The sequence below is a fragment of the Taudactylus pleione genome, unplaced genomic scaffold (assembly GCF_031769625.1).
Source record: "Taudactylus pleione unplaced genomic scaffold, aTauple2 ptg001032l, whole genome shotgun sequence".
NCBI classification, from domain to species: Eukaryota; Metazoa; Chordata; class Amphibia; order Anura; family Myobatrachidae; genus Taudactylus; species Taudactylus pleione.
This window is the reverse complement of record NW_028285433.1, coordinates 11,185,424-11,206,312: the sequence shown is the minus strand read 5'-3', so window position 1 is coordinate 11,206,312 and position 20,889 is coordinate 11,185,424. Positions and strand designations below refer to the sequence as shown.

General features: G+C 43.1%; 1 protein-coding gene across 1 annotated transcript in view; it reads left to right on the top strand.

The window, feature by feature from the left end:
• FRMPD1 (FERM and PDZ domain containing 1) overlaps window positions 1–20,889 on the top strand; it is a 196,116-nt gene that overhangs the window by 139,325 nt on the left and 35,902 nt on the right. The window contains exons 4-8 of the mRNA XM_088461325.1: window positions 2,615–2,717; window positions 11,895–11,940; window positions 12,637–12,641; window positions 17,104–17,206; window positions 19,155–19,250. Coding sequence (XP_088317451.1) covers window positions 2,615–2,717; window positions 11,895–11,940; window positions 12,637–12,641; window positions 17,104–17,206; window positions 19,155–19,250 — 353 coding nt within the window. The remainder of the gene's footprint in view (window positions 1–2,614; window positions 2,718–11,894; window positions 11,941–12,636; window positions 12,642–17,103; window positions 17,207–19,154; window positions 19,251–20,889) is intronic.

The window sequence follows — 20,889 nt, the reverse complement described above, 5'->3', positions numbered from 1 at the left end:
TTAATCATTTGTTTCTTTGCAATACAGTTATATCAGAACGACGTGTATCCCAGTCAACCCGATGCCCAATGGAAGGATATATCGTGCGGCCAAACACACTGTATGATCTGGTGTATGACCGTGCAATATACCCTTCCATCCCGCAAACACCTGCATGCGGTTGTCAGCATGGTCGCCCCATCTGACGTGCAGTACATCAGATGGGACGACCCTGCTGAGGACGCACGTGAACGCACAACTGAGCATACACATTATGAAATGTGAAAGATATGTCGTTTCAATTTGCCTGAAAACAACATATCGTCCAAATTTATCGCCCAATGTGTACCCAGCCTTAGCTAAGCAAGCCTTCCAACCCCAGTACACATCTGCATGGTAGATTTATTAAATCTATAAGGTGCTGAGTGGCTTTTGCCCTCTCCTCCTCTTTGAGCTTTAGGGGTCTATTTACTAAGCAGTGTTAGGAGAAGTGAAAAGTGAAGAATGAAAAGTGATAAGGTGCCAGCCAATCAGCTCCCAACTGTCATTTTTCAAACACAGCCTGTGAGATGGCAGTTAGGAGATGATTGGCTGGCACCTTATCACTTTTCACTCTTCACTTATCACTTCTCCTAACACTGCTTAGTAAATAGACCCTTCAGTCTGTAAGCGCAAGTAAAATAATGAGGCAGAAGACGTGTGGCAGACATTGGGTTACAGTATTTATAGAGAAATGAAGCAATTGAAAGTGGAAAAAGCAAAGGTTTGGGAAGTGACAGAAGGTGTTGGGCACCAGCTCAAATTAACACTGACTCGCAATTATACCTTGCAAGTCCACACTGATAGCCTCTATGGCTTCATCCAAGATGCCCCCACGTGTGTCGCCATAAAACCATTATTATTATTCATCTCAGCTGCTCCACAGAAAATAAAGTCTGCAAATGTTAAAATTTAACATTTGCATAAATTTCTCTGCCAACTTTCCCGGAACCAACCCTTGGCAGGTGTGGCCTGAATGTGAGAGGACTGTATAAACAGCAATAGGGAAGGGGATAACTGTGGGCTGCAGTCTCCACCACTTGGACCCAAGGCCTGATTCAGATTTGGGAATAGAGTAAGAAAGAGCAGGTAACTGTGCACCTTGGTGAAAACCATGCTGCACTGCAGGTGGGGCAGATGTAACTTGTGTAGATACATTTAGATTTGGGAGGGCCGGGTCCAAACTGACATCTAAATTGCAGTGTAAAAATAAAGCTGTGCAGTATTTGTAGGCTAAACACAAATGCAGCCAGTATTTACCCAGCATGCAAAAAGAAATTATGTATTTGCAGTTGCACCCCTTGCATTGCAACATGGTTTGTACAGGTGCACAGTTACTTTTTCTATCTTACTCTATTCTCAAATCTGAATCAGGCCCCCAGCTACCATCCCTTATGTTCCCTCCTGCCTAAAGCTGGCCACACACTAGACCAACTTGCATCCAGCCAACCAACTAGTTGATTGGTTGGAATGAAAATCTGGTAACATATGGGAGTAACTGATGATCAGCAATTTGCTCCTAAATGCCAGAAAACAGATGAAAATGGTCATCAGACAAGTTTGTTAAATGTTTGATCTAAACAATTTGTTCAAACAACAATTTTGGTCCATTTTCCAGTATTTGGGAGCAAATTGCTGATTGTCATTTACTTTCATTCCTTTCCAGATTTTCATTCCAACCAATCAACTAGTTGGCTGGTTGGACAGATAATCTTTAGATGTGTGGCCAGCTTTAGTGACATTTCACAAAATACAATATACAGGTATGGCTTCAGTCTGTTAAAACAACCCCTCTCGGCTTGCCAGGTCCCGGAAGACTCAGCCGTGCCTTGTGTCTTTTTCACTTAAAATGTGCATCTTATTCCTACAAATAAAACAACTAGAAGCCACAAAACTACTTTGTTAGATTGCACTGATCAATTTGATGTGCGACATTTTTACATCTGTGTTCGAATGAGCCTGAATCTGTATAAGACGTCCCTTAGGAACGCATGGCGTTTGTAGGGCTGACTAACTGATTTCACTACTGATGTCAGTAGTGGACTTCCTGCTCTATTAGAGCAGGAAGTCCTCTCAGCCTTGTCGGCAGATAGACCCTACCCCAGGGTCTCGTCGCAAGGCCGATGGTCGCGATTATCGCGACGGTCTCCTGGCCGCTCGCACAAGCTGTGGGTGGTCTCCCACAGCTTTGCGAGTGGCCGGAGAAAAAAATCATACGCCCACATTCCCTGCGAGCGGCATCTGCGATGCGGATAAGAAGCAAAATTTAAACAAAAGAGGCTACACTACACCTCTCAGAGCTGCCATATGGCCTATAGAGGCTAGGTATATGAGGACACAGCTGTACATTTATACATTAATGACACAAATTACCAATACAAATCCATCCAAAAAAAATACAAATAAAATATATGCAAGTAAATATTTTATTTGCAAATCTTGAAACCGGAGAGAATAATGATTTTCGAAATACTCAAAAACATCAATTATTTGGCCATTGCCACAATGATCAGAATGGCATATTCTATTGATTTACCATTGACAATGTCCATTGAAGTGCTGCATGCATGATCAATACACTGTCTATTTCTTGCAGGCGGTCCAGCTGAAGGGAAGCTTTTACCATATGATCAGATCTTTGCGATAAACAATGAAAATGTGGAAAACATCCATGTTCAGAAAGCAGCAGACGTGATCAGGTAATGCATCCTGCATGTTGCCACTGCCCATTACTGAGTGCAGAAGAGCAGGCTTTTAGTACTTCATTATCTAGTGCGTTGGATTATGCATGACACTAGCACAAGAAAAGACCACAATTAGCTCTTCCAGTTCCTGTTAGTAAGTTGTTTGTGAGTACAGAAATTGTGTTGCGGTATAAAGTCAGTGTTTGTTGATATGATGCTCTTACGTGAGTAATGTTAACAATCTTCCATCATACATATATGGCATTTACAACCTGTATCTGCTGTAAATTAAAACACGTATACAAAGTTATCACAGCTCTGTAATCCCTTAAATGCATGTGACCACTTGCAAATGTCCTTATACATCAGTTATCTGGAATTCTATTATCTGATAAAAAAAAACAGTAAATATGGCAAATAATTTGAAAACGCTAATTGCTTGTGGTTGGAACCAAGGGTTTGCTATTACTCTTTTCTTCACCTTGTTTTGCTCCAGTATTAATGACCAGTATTCTCAAAATAAACTGAGAACAACATTCAGTCCGGCACCACTTTTGATGAAACATTAAAACTAAATAGCTCTCTAATACATCAAGTATCTAATCCAGAAAACATTGAAGTTTGATCTGATGTCATCCAAATTCGAGTTGCTTGGTTAAAGACTTTAATCCTTCATTGTCTGAGGAGGAGAAATATAACAGTGGTACTAGTAGTAGTAGTAGTAGTAGCATTTTTCTTTATAATTATAACCAGAAAGTGATATATCAAATGGTAGAGATGTTATATTTAGATTTCAATATTAGATTTTTTTTGTTCATGTATAGTAAATTATCAATAGGGGTTGGGTATGGGAGACCGACAGCAGCATCTTGATGCTCAGTATCCCGACAGAGGCTAGGTAAGTATCCTATCCCCCCCTTCACCCCGCACCCTAACCCCCCCAGTTAGTGCCTAACCCCAACCCTAAACCCATAGTGCCTAAACCTAACCCTCCCCCCTTAGTGCCTAACCCTAAAGGGTGGTGCCTATCCCTAATCCCCCCTGTCCACAGCCTTACTGTATCCTCCACCCTCCCGCAGCCTAACCCTAACACCTCCCCCCTCATGATACCTAACCCTCCCCCCCAGTCTAGCAGCTAACCCGGCCCGCTATACTTACAATGGGGATGCCGGCTGTCAGGATTCCAGCGCCGGTGTTCTGGCCACGGGTTGGGATTCCTGCGCCAGAATTTCGACCGCTGGCCTCCCCCAATCGTAGGTAAATTGACTACATCTCATTCAATAGAGTTCACTAGAAGACTATATGAGAATTTCCTATAGCAGAGGTACCCAAACTCTGCCATTGCAGTGCATATTTTAAGGTTATCCACTTAGTCCAATTTGATCTAACCATCTGGACTCAAGCATGGATAAAGGGGGGGCCATAGATATAGCTTATCAAGATTTTAGTAAGGCTTTTGACACTGTTCCACCTCGCAGACTGTTAAATAAACTGGAAAGCATGGAATTGGATACAAAGATAGTGAATGGATAAGATCATGGCTGCAGGATAGGAAACAGAGAGTTGTAGTAAACGGAGTGCAGTCTCAAGAGGGAAATGTTACCAGTGGAGTACCTCAGGGATCTGTGCTTGGACCAGTGCTTTTTAATATCTGTATTTGTGACATTGGTATTGAAGGGAAACTATGCCTTTTTGCAGATGACACAAAGGTATGCAACAGGGTAGACACACCAGGAGGAGTAAAACAAATGATTGATGATCTCGGTAGACTAGGGGAACGATCAAGAACGTGGCAACTACAGTTTAATGCCAAAAATGCAAGATCATGCACTTGGGTCTCAAAAATCCAAAGGCTAAATATAGTATTAATGGCACTATACTGGAAACTACTGAAGAGGAAAGGGATCTAGGAATCACTATTTCAGGTGACTTAAAGGTAAGCAAACATTGTAATTTGGCAATGAGGAAGGCAAGTCAGATGCTTGGTTGCATAGGGAGAGGAATCAGTAGCAGAAAGAAAGAAGTGATAACACCACTGTATAGGTCATTGGTACGTCCTCATCTCGAATACTGTGTTCAGTTCTGGAGGCCACATCTCCAGAAGGATATTAATACATTAGAGACTGTACAAAGAAGGGCAACTAAAATGGTGCAAGGTCTACACCACCAAACGTACCAGGAAAGACTAAAAGATCTTCATATGTATAGTTTGGAGCAGAGAAGGGATAGGGGGATATGATAGAAACGTTCAAATATATAAAGGGTTTTAACGAGGTAAAGGAAGGAGACATTCTTCAAAGAAAGAGAAGTATTAGAACAAGAGGACATGTTCTGAAACTGGAGGGTGGTAGGTTCAGGGGAAATTTGAGGAAAAATTACTTCACAGAAAGCGTAGTGGACAAGTGGAATAGCCTCCCATCAGAGGTGGTAGAGGCTAAGACAGTAGAACAATTTAAACATACATGGGATAGACATAAGGATATCCTTCAGAAGAAGTAAGGATCAATAAGGGTTGAGTTAATAATATGTTTAAAAATGGGGCAGACTAGATGGGCCAAGTGGTTCTTATCTGCCGTCAAATTCTGTGTTTCTATGGATATCCTTAAACCTGGACTGTAATGGTGGAGTTTGGGAACCTCTGTCCCATAGCAACTATAGCCCTGTGGTTTATGGCATAGTGAATCAGAAGTCCTAAGTGATGCCTACAGTTCAATAAGGAACACATTATCCCCTTAGGCTAGGTACATTCTTGGTTTTAAACCACCCATTCTGCCTCCCGCTTTTCTCCTGGTATAATGAAGATAGATGTCAATGTGTGTGATTGATCTCTTTGACGAAAAACACCCCCAAGCACTGAGCACGCTGGCTTCTCCACATGAAGGTCCTCAATTACAGTTGGCGTATGCTAATTCTTGTTGAGTAGTACACACATTTCCATACTGCTCTTGCACATAATGGTGGCAATTCATTAGCATCACAGCTGCCTTTAACATTACTTAATTCTACTGCAGCAAAGAAGATTAGCAAAGGATTTTTATATAGGTAAAAAATGAATGTGAGGTATGTTTATTTTTAATAACTTTTTAAATAGAAGAGGCTCAGTTTTCACATTTATTAATAACCCTTTTTTCTCTTGTGTTTATAATATTTCATTGCATTATTATGTTATGTGCAAATTAGGTAATTTGACTTTAGCATTTACTACTAACTAGTGGTCGAAGTGGAAATTTTGAAGTGGGTGCATGGAAATATCAGGGGGGCTTTACTTAGGCAGACCCAAATCCCAAGCCCTCTGATATTTCCATATTCCCACTTCCTCCCCTCCCAGCTCACAGCATACCTCCCAGCTTACCTCCCCTCACAGCACACCTCCCCTCCCAGCTCACAGCACACCACCCCTCACAGCACACCTCCCAGTTCATCTCCCATCCCAGCTCACAGCACACCTCTCAGCTCACATCTCCCAGCTCAGCTCCTAGCACACCTCCCAGCTCACCTCCCCTCCCAGTACACCTCCCAGCTCTCAGCACACTTCCCAGCTCACCTCCCCTCCCAGCACACCTCCCAACTCACCTCCCAGCTCCCAGCACACCTTCCAGCTCCCAGCTCACCCCCCCAGCGCACCTTCCAGCTCACAGCCCCTCCCAGCACACACCACGTCAAGCAGCGATCCGCTGACTGGCGCCGATCCCTTCCCTTCACCTCTCCACAGTATATTGAATTTAGCACCGGCCGCGAGCCAATGACAGCTTGCGTACCGGCCGCCAATTAGGGACAGTGACTGCCCCAACACCAGATGCCGAAGTGAAGTGCCGGTATGACATACTGTTTCATACCAGCATACTTCAAGCACTTTTACTAACACTGTCAAGCTGCATCTCTATGCTGTCTTGTATACCTGATGTATGCTTACTGTAAATACTACTCTTTTCTATGTACCCTCTAAGGGGTATATTTACTAAAGGTCTGTTTTTTTTGGGGGGGGGGGTCTGTCAGTTTTGCAATCCACTTATTTACTTAAGTCAAGTGCAAACCGATGAAAAACCAACCAAATGGCTGACTTTAGAACACAATAGAATGGCGGTTCACTATCTATATTTTTTAGTTACAACAATAGAGACCATGAATTTACAAAGCATCAGGTTTAGAACTCAAAGCAAAGCTATGCATGAGAGTATATTTGAATTACTGCACAGATCTGTATGATCTGTATGATCTGTGCAAGCTTAATTTTATTAATATTACTCAGAGGCCTGGGCATGGTTAATCATCTTGAAAGGGGGGACCACATGCCATTTATTTTAAAAAAATGTAGCTCCTTTATCTCAATATTAATAAAACGAAGCCTGCACACATCATACTGATCTGTACAGTGCTTTAAATCCGTGCTTTAAATCATCCGTAGATTGATGATTGACGGCAACTTATGGGGTTGAAATCCAACGGATAACGACATATGACAAACAAATCCGATGCATAGTAAATACTGCAATCCGCCATCAATGTCCATAGGTTTCAATGAGACAGCAAAATTAACCTTCAGTAAATATACCCCTAAGTGAGGCCCAATAAGTCCTTTACTTTTGTGTCCACTTTCGTCCTACATTGTGTTAAGACAACATTCGACTGTACAGTACTGTGGTACTTTTTGCCATGGGGATCAATGATCCCTAGTGCAGAGGTGCTACTGAGAATAGTCTTGTTGGTCATGTGTCACCCCCAACGCAATGGGCTCAGCCAGCCCTGCGCTGCAGGGAGGCGCTGGGCTGGAGAGGCGCTACAGCTGCCTACTCAATTTTGCCGGCAGACCCCCAGCACTTTGGGACTCTCGAGGACCACACCACAGCCCAGGAGAGGTATTCTACCTGAAGAACGCAGGTAACACTTATACCTAGGAACCATAGCGGACTTAACGGACACGGACCCTTAACTACATCTAACCAAAGAGTCACGAACCCGCACTTCAGCGGCACTGACCGCGGACCCCACACACACAGATATCCTAATGTGAAGTGGGGACTACCAGTGTTAAGTAACAGGAGTCACAGGACTTTAGTCCATTCAGGACACAACTGGAACCCTTTATCATTCTATGCTTATAGCCTCTATACAGGGCGAGTAAAACGCTCTTCAGCATATCTCCATGTGCACAACAACATTGTGTTTTACTCAGTAGCGTTTATGTTTTATGTTATATGTTGTAATATGTATACCGGTATTAGTCCTGTTTTTGATTGATTGAGCAGATTATGTGTACCCCATTTATCCAGCTGCACAGACCTCCTTTATTCACCATTTATTAAAATATATTTTTTCTAAATATTTTTTACATATGTTTATTCATGCAGTCTATATCATAGACTTATTATCCTTGAACGTTTGATCTATATTTATTTTGACTGATTCAATAAATTGATTTGTACCAGATACATATCGTGTATATGTTTTAATCTATTTACATGAGTATAGATTTTTCACTATATACCCGCAGCAACACGTGAATACACTTTGCTCTTACCTATTTTCAGACTTCAGACCAGTGTATGCGCTGAGTGTTCAGACCTACCCTTTTCCATTTGCCGGGTGCCCGCTGAGATTTTGTTACCAGCGGGCTTCTGGCTCCTTTCCTACAGCGGCAGCCATAGGATGGAGCTCACTCTTGAGCTCCGCCTTCCGACTCCCACAGCGGTTGAAGGGAGAGACATCATGACATCTCTCCCATAGTTCCGAGTAGCAGTCGGACAGCAGCGGACGCAGGAGCGGAGCTTAATGTAAGTATTGTGTGTTTCTTTTTATGTAAGAGGCACTAATACTGGGGGCACTACTAATGGGGGCACTACTACTGGGGGCACTACTAATGGGGGCATTACTACTGGGGGGACTACTAATGGGGGCATTACTACTGGGGGCATTACTACTGGGGGCATTACTAATGGGGGCATTGCATAGGGTAACTGCATAAGGGGCACTACTACTGGGAACACTGCATAAGGGACACTACCACTGGTTTCTTATTTGACTTTATTGGCTAATTATATCCTTTTATGGTACAATTTATTTTTATGTATTAAGGGAATATTACAATTAACTGAATGTTTTTCTCTTTCCACTCCTTTATCACAAACTATAATGGAAATGTGCTCTCTTTTTTAAAACTACCTATCTAGAAGTTCACTGTTGATCGATTAGTGTACATTGGGCCTGATTCAGCAAGAATCGCAGTTGCTTATTCGCAGGCAATTGGCTGATTGTTGCGTACTGCGCATGCCTACGCATCGCAGTGCGTGTGTGCGGACCGGCCACTGCGATCGGGACTGCGATCGCAGAGGCTACACAGACTCATGGCAGAGTGATTGACAGGAAGTGTCATTCGTGGGTGGTGATGGGGGGTTGGTCGGGCGAACGCAGGCGTACCAGTGCGTTTCAATGGCGTTGCAGGGGCATGCATAAATTAGCCACTGCGATACCATACGCAGCCTGAGGCCTCATAGCGTGCCCTGAAGTTAGCAATTCCTGAGTGAGGTCTGACCTGCCTTAACTGTGCGTATGGGTCCGATGTTAGTCTATGTTACCGATTATTTCGCTATGTTGCCAAAGTATTCTGATGTGTGTAAGGGGAAGTTGGTGTCCTTACTTTAGGCTGAGAATGAAAACATTTGCATATCACTGCTGATATTAGCAACTGCGTTGCGTGTGTATAAGTAGAATAGCGGATCCTTGCTGAATCAGGCCCATTGTGCGCAACCCAGCACCCTAAGCCAGCCTACATGCAGGGGTGTATCTAGGGATCCAAGCATCCCTGGCAGTGTAATGGACTGGCGCCCCCCTCCCCTCATAATTTCAGGCAGTGCCCCCAGTAGTAGTCCCCCCTATGCAGTGCCCCCAGTAGTAGTCCCCCCTATGCAGTGCCACCAGTAGTAGTCCCCCCTATGCAGTGCCCCCAGTAGCGGCCACCCCCCATACAGTGCCCCCAGTAGTAGTCCCCCCTATGCAGTGCCCAAAGTAGTAGTCCCCCCTATGCATTGCCCCCAGTAGTAATTCCCCCTATGCATTGCCCCCAGTAGTAGTCCCCCCTATGCATTGCCCCCAGTAGTAATCCCCCCTATGCTGCATTGTCCCCAGTAGTAGTCCCCTCTATACAGTGCCCCCAGTAGTAGTCCCCCCTATACAGTGCCCCCAGTAGTAATCTCCCCTATGCTGCAGTGCCCCCAATAGTAGTTCCCCCTATACAGTGCCTCCAGTTTTAGTCCCCCCTATACAGTGCCCCCAGTAGTAGTCTCCCCTGTGTACAGTGCCTCCAGTAGTAGTCCCCCCTCAACAGTGCCCCAGTAGTAGTCTCCCGTACACAGTGCTCCTAGCGCCATTTTAGATAAACTCACAATTAAGTACATATGGCGATATTACTATTAGCACCATGCGATTGCATCTTTCATCATTTCTCATATACACAGTAATACGCACAATTGCGCTGTTAACTAGTCGCATATTATCGAATGCATAAGATCCTATATGAAAACGCTGTTTAGTAGCTAAATGCGCACGCATCTGTCCCCAGTTAACTAGCGTCTTTATATCAAACCCCGTATACTCACACATTACATATTCACATACAAGGTTCCATAAGCTTTAAGGTATAAGATTTAAGTTTGTTCACTTAGTATAAATGCTGTGAAATAAAGATTATTTGGTAACTAAGGTTTTATACATGCTAAGTAAGCCATGTTTGGTTTTGTACTGATGCGTACTCTTTCAACAGAATTCCGGTATTATCGATGTGGAGATCGCATCATGCATTCTCGACTTATGGACCGCAGAGACTTCAAGCAACAAAATGTATATGATATGAATAACTGTTAGGATGTTGCATGTGGTGGGAATCTAGAGACCCCCAGTTGTTAGAGGCTGGGTTGTGTCTATTTGAATCAGCCTGTTAAATGCTCTGTAACAGATGTATCCCCCTTGGGAACCAATGACATCAGCAACAAACATCTCTATTGTTTTGTCTATCCCTTGGGGGTATAAATATGTGTGCTCAAACGCTGGGTAGTTAGTCTTCGTGCTGAATGCTGATAGACGAGGGGTTTCTTGCTGATGCCTAACATCTGGTCCGGAAGCACTGCGTTTGTATACTGTACTTGGGTCTGTATAATTCCTTTGCGCTGAATTGTGTCTGGATCAATAGTGTGTAACTGACTGTACTTTTACTTGAATAATACTTGTGCTTTGGAACTACAGATTCCAGGTCTGAAGTCTTTATTTACTGTATGACTGCGTACGCATATTAGCGTCATCCTTAGAGGTTTATAGGTAGGATTATTAGAATGTATAGGCAGGGGTATATAGAGGTTCTAATTCAGTATCGTTAATTGTGATACATGTTAAGCTGACCTGCTCACGGCACTGGTAACATTCACATTGCAGGGTGTTAGTGAGGCAGGTCTCCTGCATGGAAACTGAGATATACATACCCACCAGATATGTTACCATATCGCCTGTGTCATGGAACTCAGGGCCTGATTCATTAAGGATCGCTATTGCTAAAGTATACATAGACGGGCGATTATTGCGTACTGCGCATGTATATGCATCGCAGTGCGCGAATGAACCACTGCAATCGCTTTGCAATCACACAGACCACGGAGAGCCATTGCAGAGTGATTGACAGGCAGTGAGCGTTTGGGGGTGGTGACGGGGGGGGTGGTCGGAGAAATGCAGGTGTGTCTGTCCGTTCGAATGACGTTGCATGGGCGTGCATAAATTAGTACTTACTGTATACAACAAGATTAGCAATTTCTAAGTAAGGTCAGGGCTGCTGTAATTCTGCATGAGGGGCCAATGGTACTCGATGTTACCGATGTTTATGGAGGTGTGCAAGGTATTACGGATGTGCGATAGCGGTAGTGGAAGGCAGTGGGTGTCTCTATGCTGGCATTGTGATTGCAATCATTTGCATATTTTCTCAGCAGACCTGAGTGCGATTACGAAGCTGTGATCACAATAGCGATCCTTAATGAATCAGGCCCTGAGTATAACGTTTGATCAGTGCTTTATCTCCAGATAGGTTAAGTGTAAATAAAAAACAAATGACCATAATAAAGAATTGAGCAAGAGAAATATTTTAATTCATCTAGGTAATTAATTATATATTGTTGCATGCTTATAACTTACCCAATGTTTGTGTTTTTATTACAGGGATTCAGGGGACACTGTAACTGTAACAATACTTCGAAGTACTTCGGTAAATATAAAATTTAGGTGTATTTGTTGTGTAACACATTGATTTTGTACTGGTAGAATTATAAATTTACGGATGTTGCTTGAAACGTATATTCTGTTATTTTAGTTATCAAATACTGAAATCTGAAATTGTCAGACCTTTCCAGAATGTCCAGCTATGCTGGGATTTGCAGTACTCCACAACGTCATAGGCATTGACAGCTTGCCTTCATTATCTTGCTCTTGTATAAAGAAACATCAGAGCTATCTCTCTTTGGGCCTGATTCAGAGCCACTCGTAAGCGGCAGCTTGTTCGCTCCGAGCGATGTTTGCCCAACTGCGCATGCGTACGGATCGTTATACGCATGCGCGAACCAGTCAATGCGGCCGAAATTCATGTGCTCGCAAAATAGCGAATGCCTGATAATTTGAGTGACAGGATGAGGCGTATATGGGTGGTAACGGGAAGGTGCTTGAAAACGGGGAGTGGAGATCCGATCGCAGGCGTGCTTAAAGGTCAAAACGGGCGTTTTATGGGTGTGCATAATTAAAACAGCAGCGTCATTGACCACGTCACTGGGTTATTTTATAGTCAGAACTGCTCGCAAAATTGTGGTAGCAAAAACCAACCACAAGAATAGCGAGCAGCTCATACCCTGTTCGATGTACTCGATTAATCTAATAAATAGCGGACATGACGTAGGATGCGAGCGGCCAGGGGGCGTAGTTTCCCAAAAAACGACCGCAAGTTTTGTTCGCTCGTTCAGACCTAGAGGCGTGAACAGACCGCAAACAGCGAACGGTTCATTTGAATAGCCACCCCTATTTTCTGGACGAGCGAGCGCAAATAGCGTCCGGCTCTGAATCAGGCCCTTTGTTTGTATATATATATATATATATGTATGTGTATGAATGTATCTGGTTTGGGGATTATTTACAATTGATCGCAAGTCAACTTTATGACACCTTTCTCAGAAGGGGCAGTACACGCTTTCCAGCTTTGTGCGCATAGGTGATGCCTTCACAATTTCCATGAAATCTTATGTGCAATATTTTACAGCCATCAGGTAAGCAAGCAAGAAGGCACTTGAAATACAAGCTTCAATGCTTGCTAAATCAGCCACATGTAATATTGTTCAATTTGTGATAGAGAGATGTTTGGTTTGGGCTGGTAGGACAGACACACTCACAGCAAATGCCAATAAATGTAGACTCTGGCTAGTACTGTATTACACGCTGACTGTTCATTAAAGGGTTTGCCAATTGAGTTATCAGTCTGTAAATTATACAGAAATGCTATCAATAAAAAACATTATAATATAGCAGCTTAATTGATGTAATATATATTGCTATAGTAGATTACATCAATGCAGCAAATGGAATCACATCATTTTGAAATGAGCTGGGTTATTAGCATTACAGTGGGCAGACAGAGAAACTACTCCGGAATTTTTAATGTACAGTACAAATATTTCATAGATCTGAGCTGTATATGTGAAGGAACGGTAAACAACAGACTTCAGATACAGAAGACGTGCTGTCTTTAGATGCAAGAAAATAAAATAATTTGTGCTTCTCAACAACACAGCAATTAAAACATGGGACCAGATTCAGACACTGACGCTAAGTTGCGCTCGCTCTGAGCGATTTGTGCCCGTCTGCGCATGTGTATAAATCGCAGTGCGCGTGCGCAAGCCAGTATTTGTAACCTGTTTTTGGTTGCTCGTAAGCCACTATCAGGTCGCTAGTTTGAGTGACAGATAGTGCCATTTGTGGGTGGTAACAAGGGAAGGTGCTTGTAAAGTGGGGAGTGGTGTTGCGGACGCAGGCGTGTCAGGCGGCCAAAACGCCGTTTAAAGGGCATGCATAATTAGCAAAGTAGCATCATTGTACACGTCACCTGCATGTATTTCAGCCCGCACTGATCGCTGTGATGGCGGCGGGTTAAGGCAGCTTCAAGGGCTGCGAGCAGCTCCGATGGCTCTCGATGTTCCCGATTAATCTTACATTTCCCGGAGATGACGTGTGTTGCGAGTGGCAAGGGGGCATCTTTAGACACTTGCGAGTGCACTTTGCCGTAGCTCGCTACAACATAGAGGGCGTCCTTACGCTACTCAGTTCGAGCACTTCATTAGAATATCCAGCCACTCTTTGCCAGCGAGCGGCCGCAATTTGCGATCAGGTCTGAATGAGCTCCATTTTGTACTAGTGTAGTGTACTAGTGCGATTCCACTATTAATTGTTTCCCAGCAGAATAAAATAAATAATTTTCAAAAGTTAACTTGCTCAGTATGGCTCTCAGGTGTTTGGAGACATCGTCTGTAGGCTGAGACAGGTTTCCAGCTCCCAGTTTGTTTGAAAGTGACTGCATATGTACAACCATAATACTAGGGGGGTAGTGGCATTCCGGCACCGGGATATCTTCAGTCGGGATGCCACACGTCGGGATTATACTGTAACTACATCCCGTGATGAGACCTACCTAGCAGTCAGTGCTAGGCTATTGCTCTGTGAGTCTGCACTTGTGCACACCCCACAAACTTTAAAATCAGCATCTGACTTTCTGGCTTGCTACTGGACAACTCTTCTGTATGCTGAAAAACTGTGTACTGACCTGGCTTCTTATATGAACACGATTTGCTTGAAACCTTGGCCCTCATTCAGAGCCGTACGCTCTGAGCAGAGCGCACGCTCTGAATGAGGGCCGGGCTCCATTTTCATGGAGCGTCCTCCTGGACGCTCGTATAGCTGTGGGTCACCACCCACAGGCTATACGAGCGTTCTTTTTGATGGCCGCGATGGTCGAGACCATCGCGACCATCGAAATTGCGAGCCGGAGCCTGCGGTTGAGGTTTTCAACCGCAAGCTCCGGAGTGATTTTGGCTCTATCAGAGCCAAAATCACTCCCACTGACATCACTAGTGGGAACGCCCCCGTCAGGGAGGCACGCCCCCGGCACGCCCACCAAAGGGGGCGTGCTGTCAATCAACATTGACAGCACGCCCCCTTTGATCGGACACAACGAGCGAAGGACTTTCCTTCGCTCGTCGCGTCTGGCGCATGCGCACGACGGAGCTCCCTCCGTAGTGCGCATGCTCAGTGCATAACATCGACCCACTTGCGAGCGGACAGCCGCTCGCGAGTGGGTCTGAATCAGGCCCCTTGTCTGCTATACCAAACATTGGACTTGTTTCTGGATTACATTATTGCCTCGTCCTTGCCTGCTACTACTGCCTATCTGTGTACCATAATATTCAGCTTGACATTGAACCTCACTTTGCATAACCATTGTCTGCTGATCCCTGCTAGCTGTGGACATTTTGAATCATTTATGTCTTGACTTCGAGACAGGTGATCAAAACCACTTAATACTTGTATCAGTGTGTTTGCTCGCCATAATTAAGTGTGTGTCCTTGCCATTGGGGTTCAACGTGAGAAATAGGGGTATGATACTTCTGTGTCTGTTTTTATAAGTCTTAGAATACTACAAAGAGCAAAATTAAAGGCAGCAAACTACAACATACAGTATTTGAAATAAGGAATACAGATTGGTACAGGTAACAAGTTATATAATGAGTAGCTTTGTAATATGAAAGATTAGGGGGTCCTAAGTAATGATAAGGAAAAAATATCGAGGCCACCTAGCAGGTGCTTAGTCGTAAAATTCGCAGTTATGTAACATCTGAGTACAAATAAAATAGTTCATCTGATGCGGTATTGAATCTGGGAGGGGGGATGTGGCAGCTGCACTTGGCAGAATAATTAGATGTCATTCCCCAGCGCCGTGGCAATTACATCTGCCGGGAAGACCTAGAAGCTATTTTCTGGAAAAAGGTAATACCACTGGTGGTAAGGTAGGAATAGCATAGGTGGAGACCAACACCACGGACTATTTCCATCTACGGTCAATTCGTGGAACTGGAGCCACCACTTCCAATTAGTCCTAAAAAGACTATAAACCTTAATAACCTTATATGTTTGCATGATTATTATGTTTTAAAGCGCTCATCTACAGATATAGCATAATTAGAGACATACATTTGATTTTAGGGAAAGTGAAAGGGGGGGGGTATAGACAGAGATAAAAAAGGCTAAACTAATTGTATCTCAATTGTCAGTAAAGGAACCAATCAGTTGATTCAAATAGTTTCATAATGTAGTTTTGAGCCTGTGTATCCAAGGTAAAAATACGAGGTTGATAATAATCTAGCCTTGACTCCAGGTAGTTTGAGCGCCTGAGGTCCATTTTCTTAAAATGATCTTTTTCTCTAAAGTTAGAATAACCTTCAGTAGGGGTTTTACTTGTATTTGACATCAATGGTTTCTAAAGATAGTCGGAAACTCATCAGTGGTTGAACCATTGATAGTTGACAACTGCACATGATCAAAGGGAGGGAGACCACAGCTGTGCATGAGCAAAGGAGAGAAAAGCAAACTGACCCATCAGGCCTCTGATATTGAATGAAAGAACCATCACCATCAGTTAAAAAACATTGACAAGTCGCCAAACTTATCTTACTTCTATTATGGATTAATTGGTAAATGAGTTTTTAATAAATGGCATATGCCTGTAGAGGTTGCTAGGGTCTTAAAAATATAATGACTTGGTACATTTTGACTAAGATGTACCAAGTGTCAACAGCAGACACAAGGAAAGAGGAGGACAAAGAGCAATGTACATATAAGGGGACAGCAGGGCAATAATTACAGCTGGACAAGAGGACAAATGGACAGTGACAAAAACAAATTTAACTATTCAATTACATGGGGGACTAGGGAACACATGGTGACAACAGGAGTGAGAGGAGTTCAAAGGACTTTCTCAAGGACAATTTTCCCAATGTGCATAATTAATATTGTTAAGTAACAACCAGCAAAGAAGAACTGTAAACACTTCTGATGACAGAACTAAAAAGAGACATGTTGGGATGCACTCTGAATACTTTGATGTTGCTCTTCATTAAATCTATTAGCAGGTGATTTGTAAGTATAACCCTCTAAATATAATTTATTTAATCTTTAGGTGATTTCCATATCTTCCATTACTATTTTTTAATCAATTGTGAGTTTTCAAAAAGATTTGTGTCACGATTTGGCTGAATACATTGCTGATTATTGTGGTACATTAATGATAATAATATTTGGATATTTGAAAATGACTGCTTTTATTTTGTTTTCATTAGAGTCCCAAGTCATCTTTCCTTACAGCCGAGAAAAGGGCCAGATTAAAAAGTAACCCAGTGAAAGTAAGATTTGCAGAAGAAGTGCTTGTCAATGGCCACACTCAGGTTTGTAAGTTTTCCTCTTTATAGGAGATAAAACACATATTTTTGGGATCAAACACTATTTATTCTTTATGATATTTAACTGATTCATCACAGCCCGAGAACTCTCTTGCCAGACCTCAAACATATTAAACGTAGTTGGCAACATGGTATCCGGACAGAATGTCGACAGGTTCTAAATCTTTGACAGTCAGAATGTCAACACAGACATAAGGGCGACATTCACAAATGTCGACGTGGTTAAAATGTGGACATGTTCATAATGACGACATTTAACATGTCGACACCAGAATGTTGACTGTACATTTTTGTGCTATTGTTAGGGTTAGGCTAAAATATCCCAAAAAAACTGTATGGCAACATTTTAATGTTAACATTATGGGGTAAATTTACTAAGAATCGGGTCTGGGAGAGTTTGCTTTTTTTTCAACTCGATTAGCTTCACCTAAACTCGGGTGATTTGAAGCTCCTGAGACTCTCAAATTTACAAAGAAGGGAGTTTAGCTGAGAGTGAGATGGCCGATGGTGAAGCAGAACGAGATTTCTCTGCCGAGTAGCAGGTTTTACAGGAGGTTTCTCCCCCGAGTAGCAGGTTTTGCAGGAGATGACTCACCTGAGATTGCAGTGTCTTCTCTCTGCAAACTCTCCCGAGCAAGCAGCCTGCACATATCAATGAGATGTGTAAGCTGCTTGTGTTGTACCTGTTAAAAAACAGGTTAAAAGTGGTTAAAAAAAATGACATAGGGCCCCCCCCCCCTCAAACTTAACCAGCCCCAGGCTTGCCAGCCTGTCCTGGTTTCTAAGATTACGGGGAACAAAATGTGTATGGTTCCCCCGTAATTTAGAAACCAACACCAGGCTGCAGGGACAGTCCTGATTTGAAATACAAGGGGGAAAATATTGCGTAGGGTCCCCCCTATGTTTAAAACCAGCACCAGAGCCAAAACGGTCGGGCTGTAATGCCACAGCCCGGAGACCCTTTCACCGGGGCTCCGGGTGAAAAGCATTAGCAGCCCAAGCCGGTCAGGCCAAGGCGGTGAGGCCAAGCCGGGGATCTCAGGGGACTCCAAGTCTTGTCAGATTAATTGCAATGTATAGGTATTTAGGGTCTCTGTAACTCCAGCACTAACAAATTGCAGCACATCCATTGACAGTATGACTGTGTTTTTCCGCCTCTCCATAGTCAACGGTGACTTCCTCAGACATGATGAACAGTTCTCACTTGTAAATGTATTTATAGCACTGTTAATTAATCCATTGATTCGTTCCAGAGGAACAACATGTGTACAATATGACATCATAAGGCATATATGTTTTGCAAGATGTTTTGCAATGATTTTATACAGACAATTACAGCTAGCTTCATATAGTTAGAATTACATGGCTTCCTATCCAGGAGCAAATAGACCCATGTTTTAGATGTCTAACTGTAGTATGTGAGGTTGAGAGTTCCAGTCCCCTACAAGGTATGCTGAGAAATATGTGCTTCATATAATAGCTGAATGACAAGGTGCACATCAGTAACACTTTTAGTGGCAGCTCGCAAGTTAAGTGTGAATGTAGTATAGGTGGTGGAGCACAGGTGACTTAAGTAGTACCTCAGTCAAATTTATTTAACCATCTGGACTTGAAACCTGGACTGTAATGGCAGAGTTTGGGAACCTCTGAGCTAGATCATCTCCATCCTTATAATACATTAAATGTGTCTTGCTAGTTTATTTTCCTGCATGAGTCATGTTGTGTCAAATAGTTTGTAATATCTAATCCTGCATACATTCAGTGAACAATTGCTATGTAGTAGAATGTATTTCCTGTTATTTTTTCTCTAAAGCACATATGATAGTAATCTTGTTTAATGGTATGTTGGTTTGTTTGTGGAATTCCCATGCCAGTGTCCATGAATATCCTGCATTTCATCTTGTATGTATCTAACATGGACATTTTGTTGCAGGGAAACTCGCTTCTCTTTATGCCCAATGTCCTTAAAGTCTATCTGGAAAATGGTCAGACAAAAGCATTTAAATTTGAGAAGAAAACTACTGTGAAGGTATAAAGCATGTATTTATCATTTTCAGAGGTCTATTTACTAAGCAGTGTTAGGATACAGAGTGAAAAGTGATAAGAAAGTGATAAGGTGCCAGCCAATCAGCTCCCAACTGTCATTTTTCAAACACAGCCTGTGAGATGACAGTTGGGAGCTGATTGGCTGGCACCTTATCACTTTCTTATCACTTTTCACTCTGTCTCCTAACACTGCTTAGTAAATAGACCCCTCAGTCTACTTCATTGTTAACAGTGATCATTACAAACACATGAATAAGGAAATGCTAAAGAAAAAAGTATTCCTATGACATTGTTATACACGAGTTTGATTTTAATTTAACTTATTCTAGTTACATTACCTTTCAATAAGATTACAGTGTCCACACACTAAAAACGTAGTTCTGTTTAGAACTCCTTTAACAAACTATGGCCTGTGTGCTTCAGCCAGACTGGGTGGACGATCATGCCATTATTTCAGGAATGTCCTGATCACATTGGGGGAAAGATGTACTCAAAAGGTTGACAATCACAACGTCAACATTCATAATGTCGACAGTTATTATGTCGGCATTGTTAAAATGTTGACGGACTTGCCGACATTGTCAGAATGTCGACATTAAGGTTAGGCTGCAGGGGAGAGATAGGTTAGGGTTGGGAAGGTTAAGGTTAGGCTGCAGGGGCCATAGGTTAGGGTTGGGAGGGCTAGAGGTAGGAATTAGAGATAGTGGAGAAATACTCAACCAAACGTTGGAGGGTCAGATGTCTGACCCGGAAGTGACGGTCACATGACGACGCTGCAGCCGCTGAGAGCAGGTTAGTCAACTCTGGTCCACCAGGAACATTATGTTGACATTCTAACATGTCAATATTTCATCACTGTCTATATGATGAACGTCCTATCATACCCAACCCCTTTGGGGGCTACGACAGCACTGCTTGTTTGGATGAGACAACCGGTATGAATGAGCAGTGTAATGCTGAACAACTAGAGCTTCCAGTGGACCTGTCATTGTAAGAACATACAATTGCCATAGAAACAGAATTTCTGCATTAAATATTTTGTCACATTTCACTGTGGAGGACTTGGATTTAAACATCCAAAATGCATAATCACAACTGGTACTAATTAAACTCTGCATTTTTCCAAACTGCATTTATTTTTATGTTCATTGTTTTTGTAACATAAACTTACATGTAATTTTAAGAAAATATTTACTATGGTAATTTGTGGTCGTAAAATTTTATAGAGCAATTATTACCCTGACATTACCTTAAATGGATTTTATTCACCCAATTAGGGAACAGAGGGCCTGATTCAGACCCAGACGCAAGCGCTGTGCACTCGCAACCGGGTCGATGGTGGGCCAGTGTGCATGCGCGGCGTGCGCACTGCGCATGCGCAAGCCCCGGAGCGAGCGCAAAAAGCGCTCGCTCCGGGACTCTCTACAAAAGGGGCAGCTGTCGATGTTGTTCGACAGCTCAACCCCTTTTGTAGGCGTGGCCGTGGGGTGGCATCACAAACGGAGGCGTTCCCAAGCGAACGCCTGCCGTTTGTGGGCGGCCTCACTGACATCACCAATGATGTCAGTGAGAGAGCTTCCGGCTCTGTTAGAGCCGAAAGCTCTCTGGGGCTTGCGGCCACA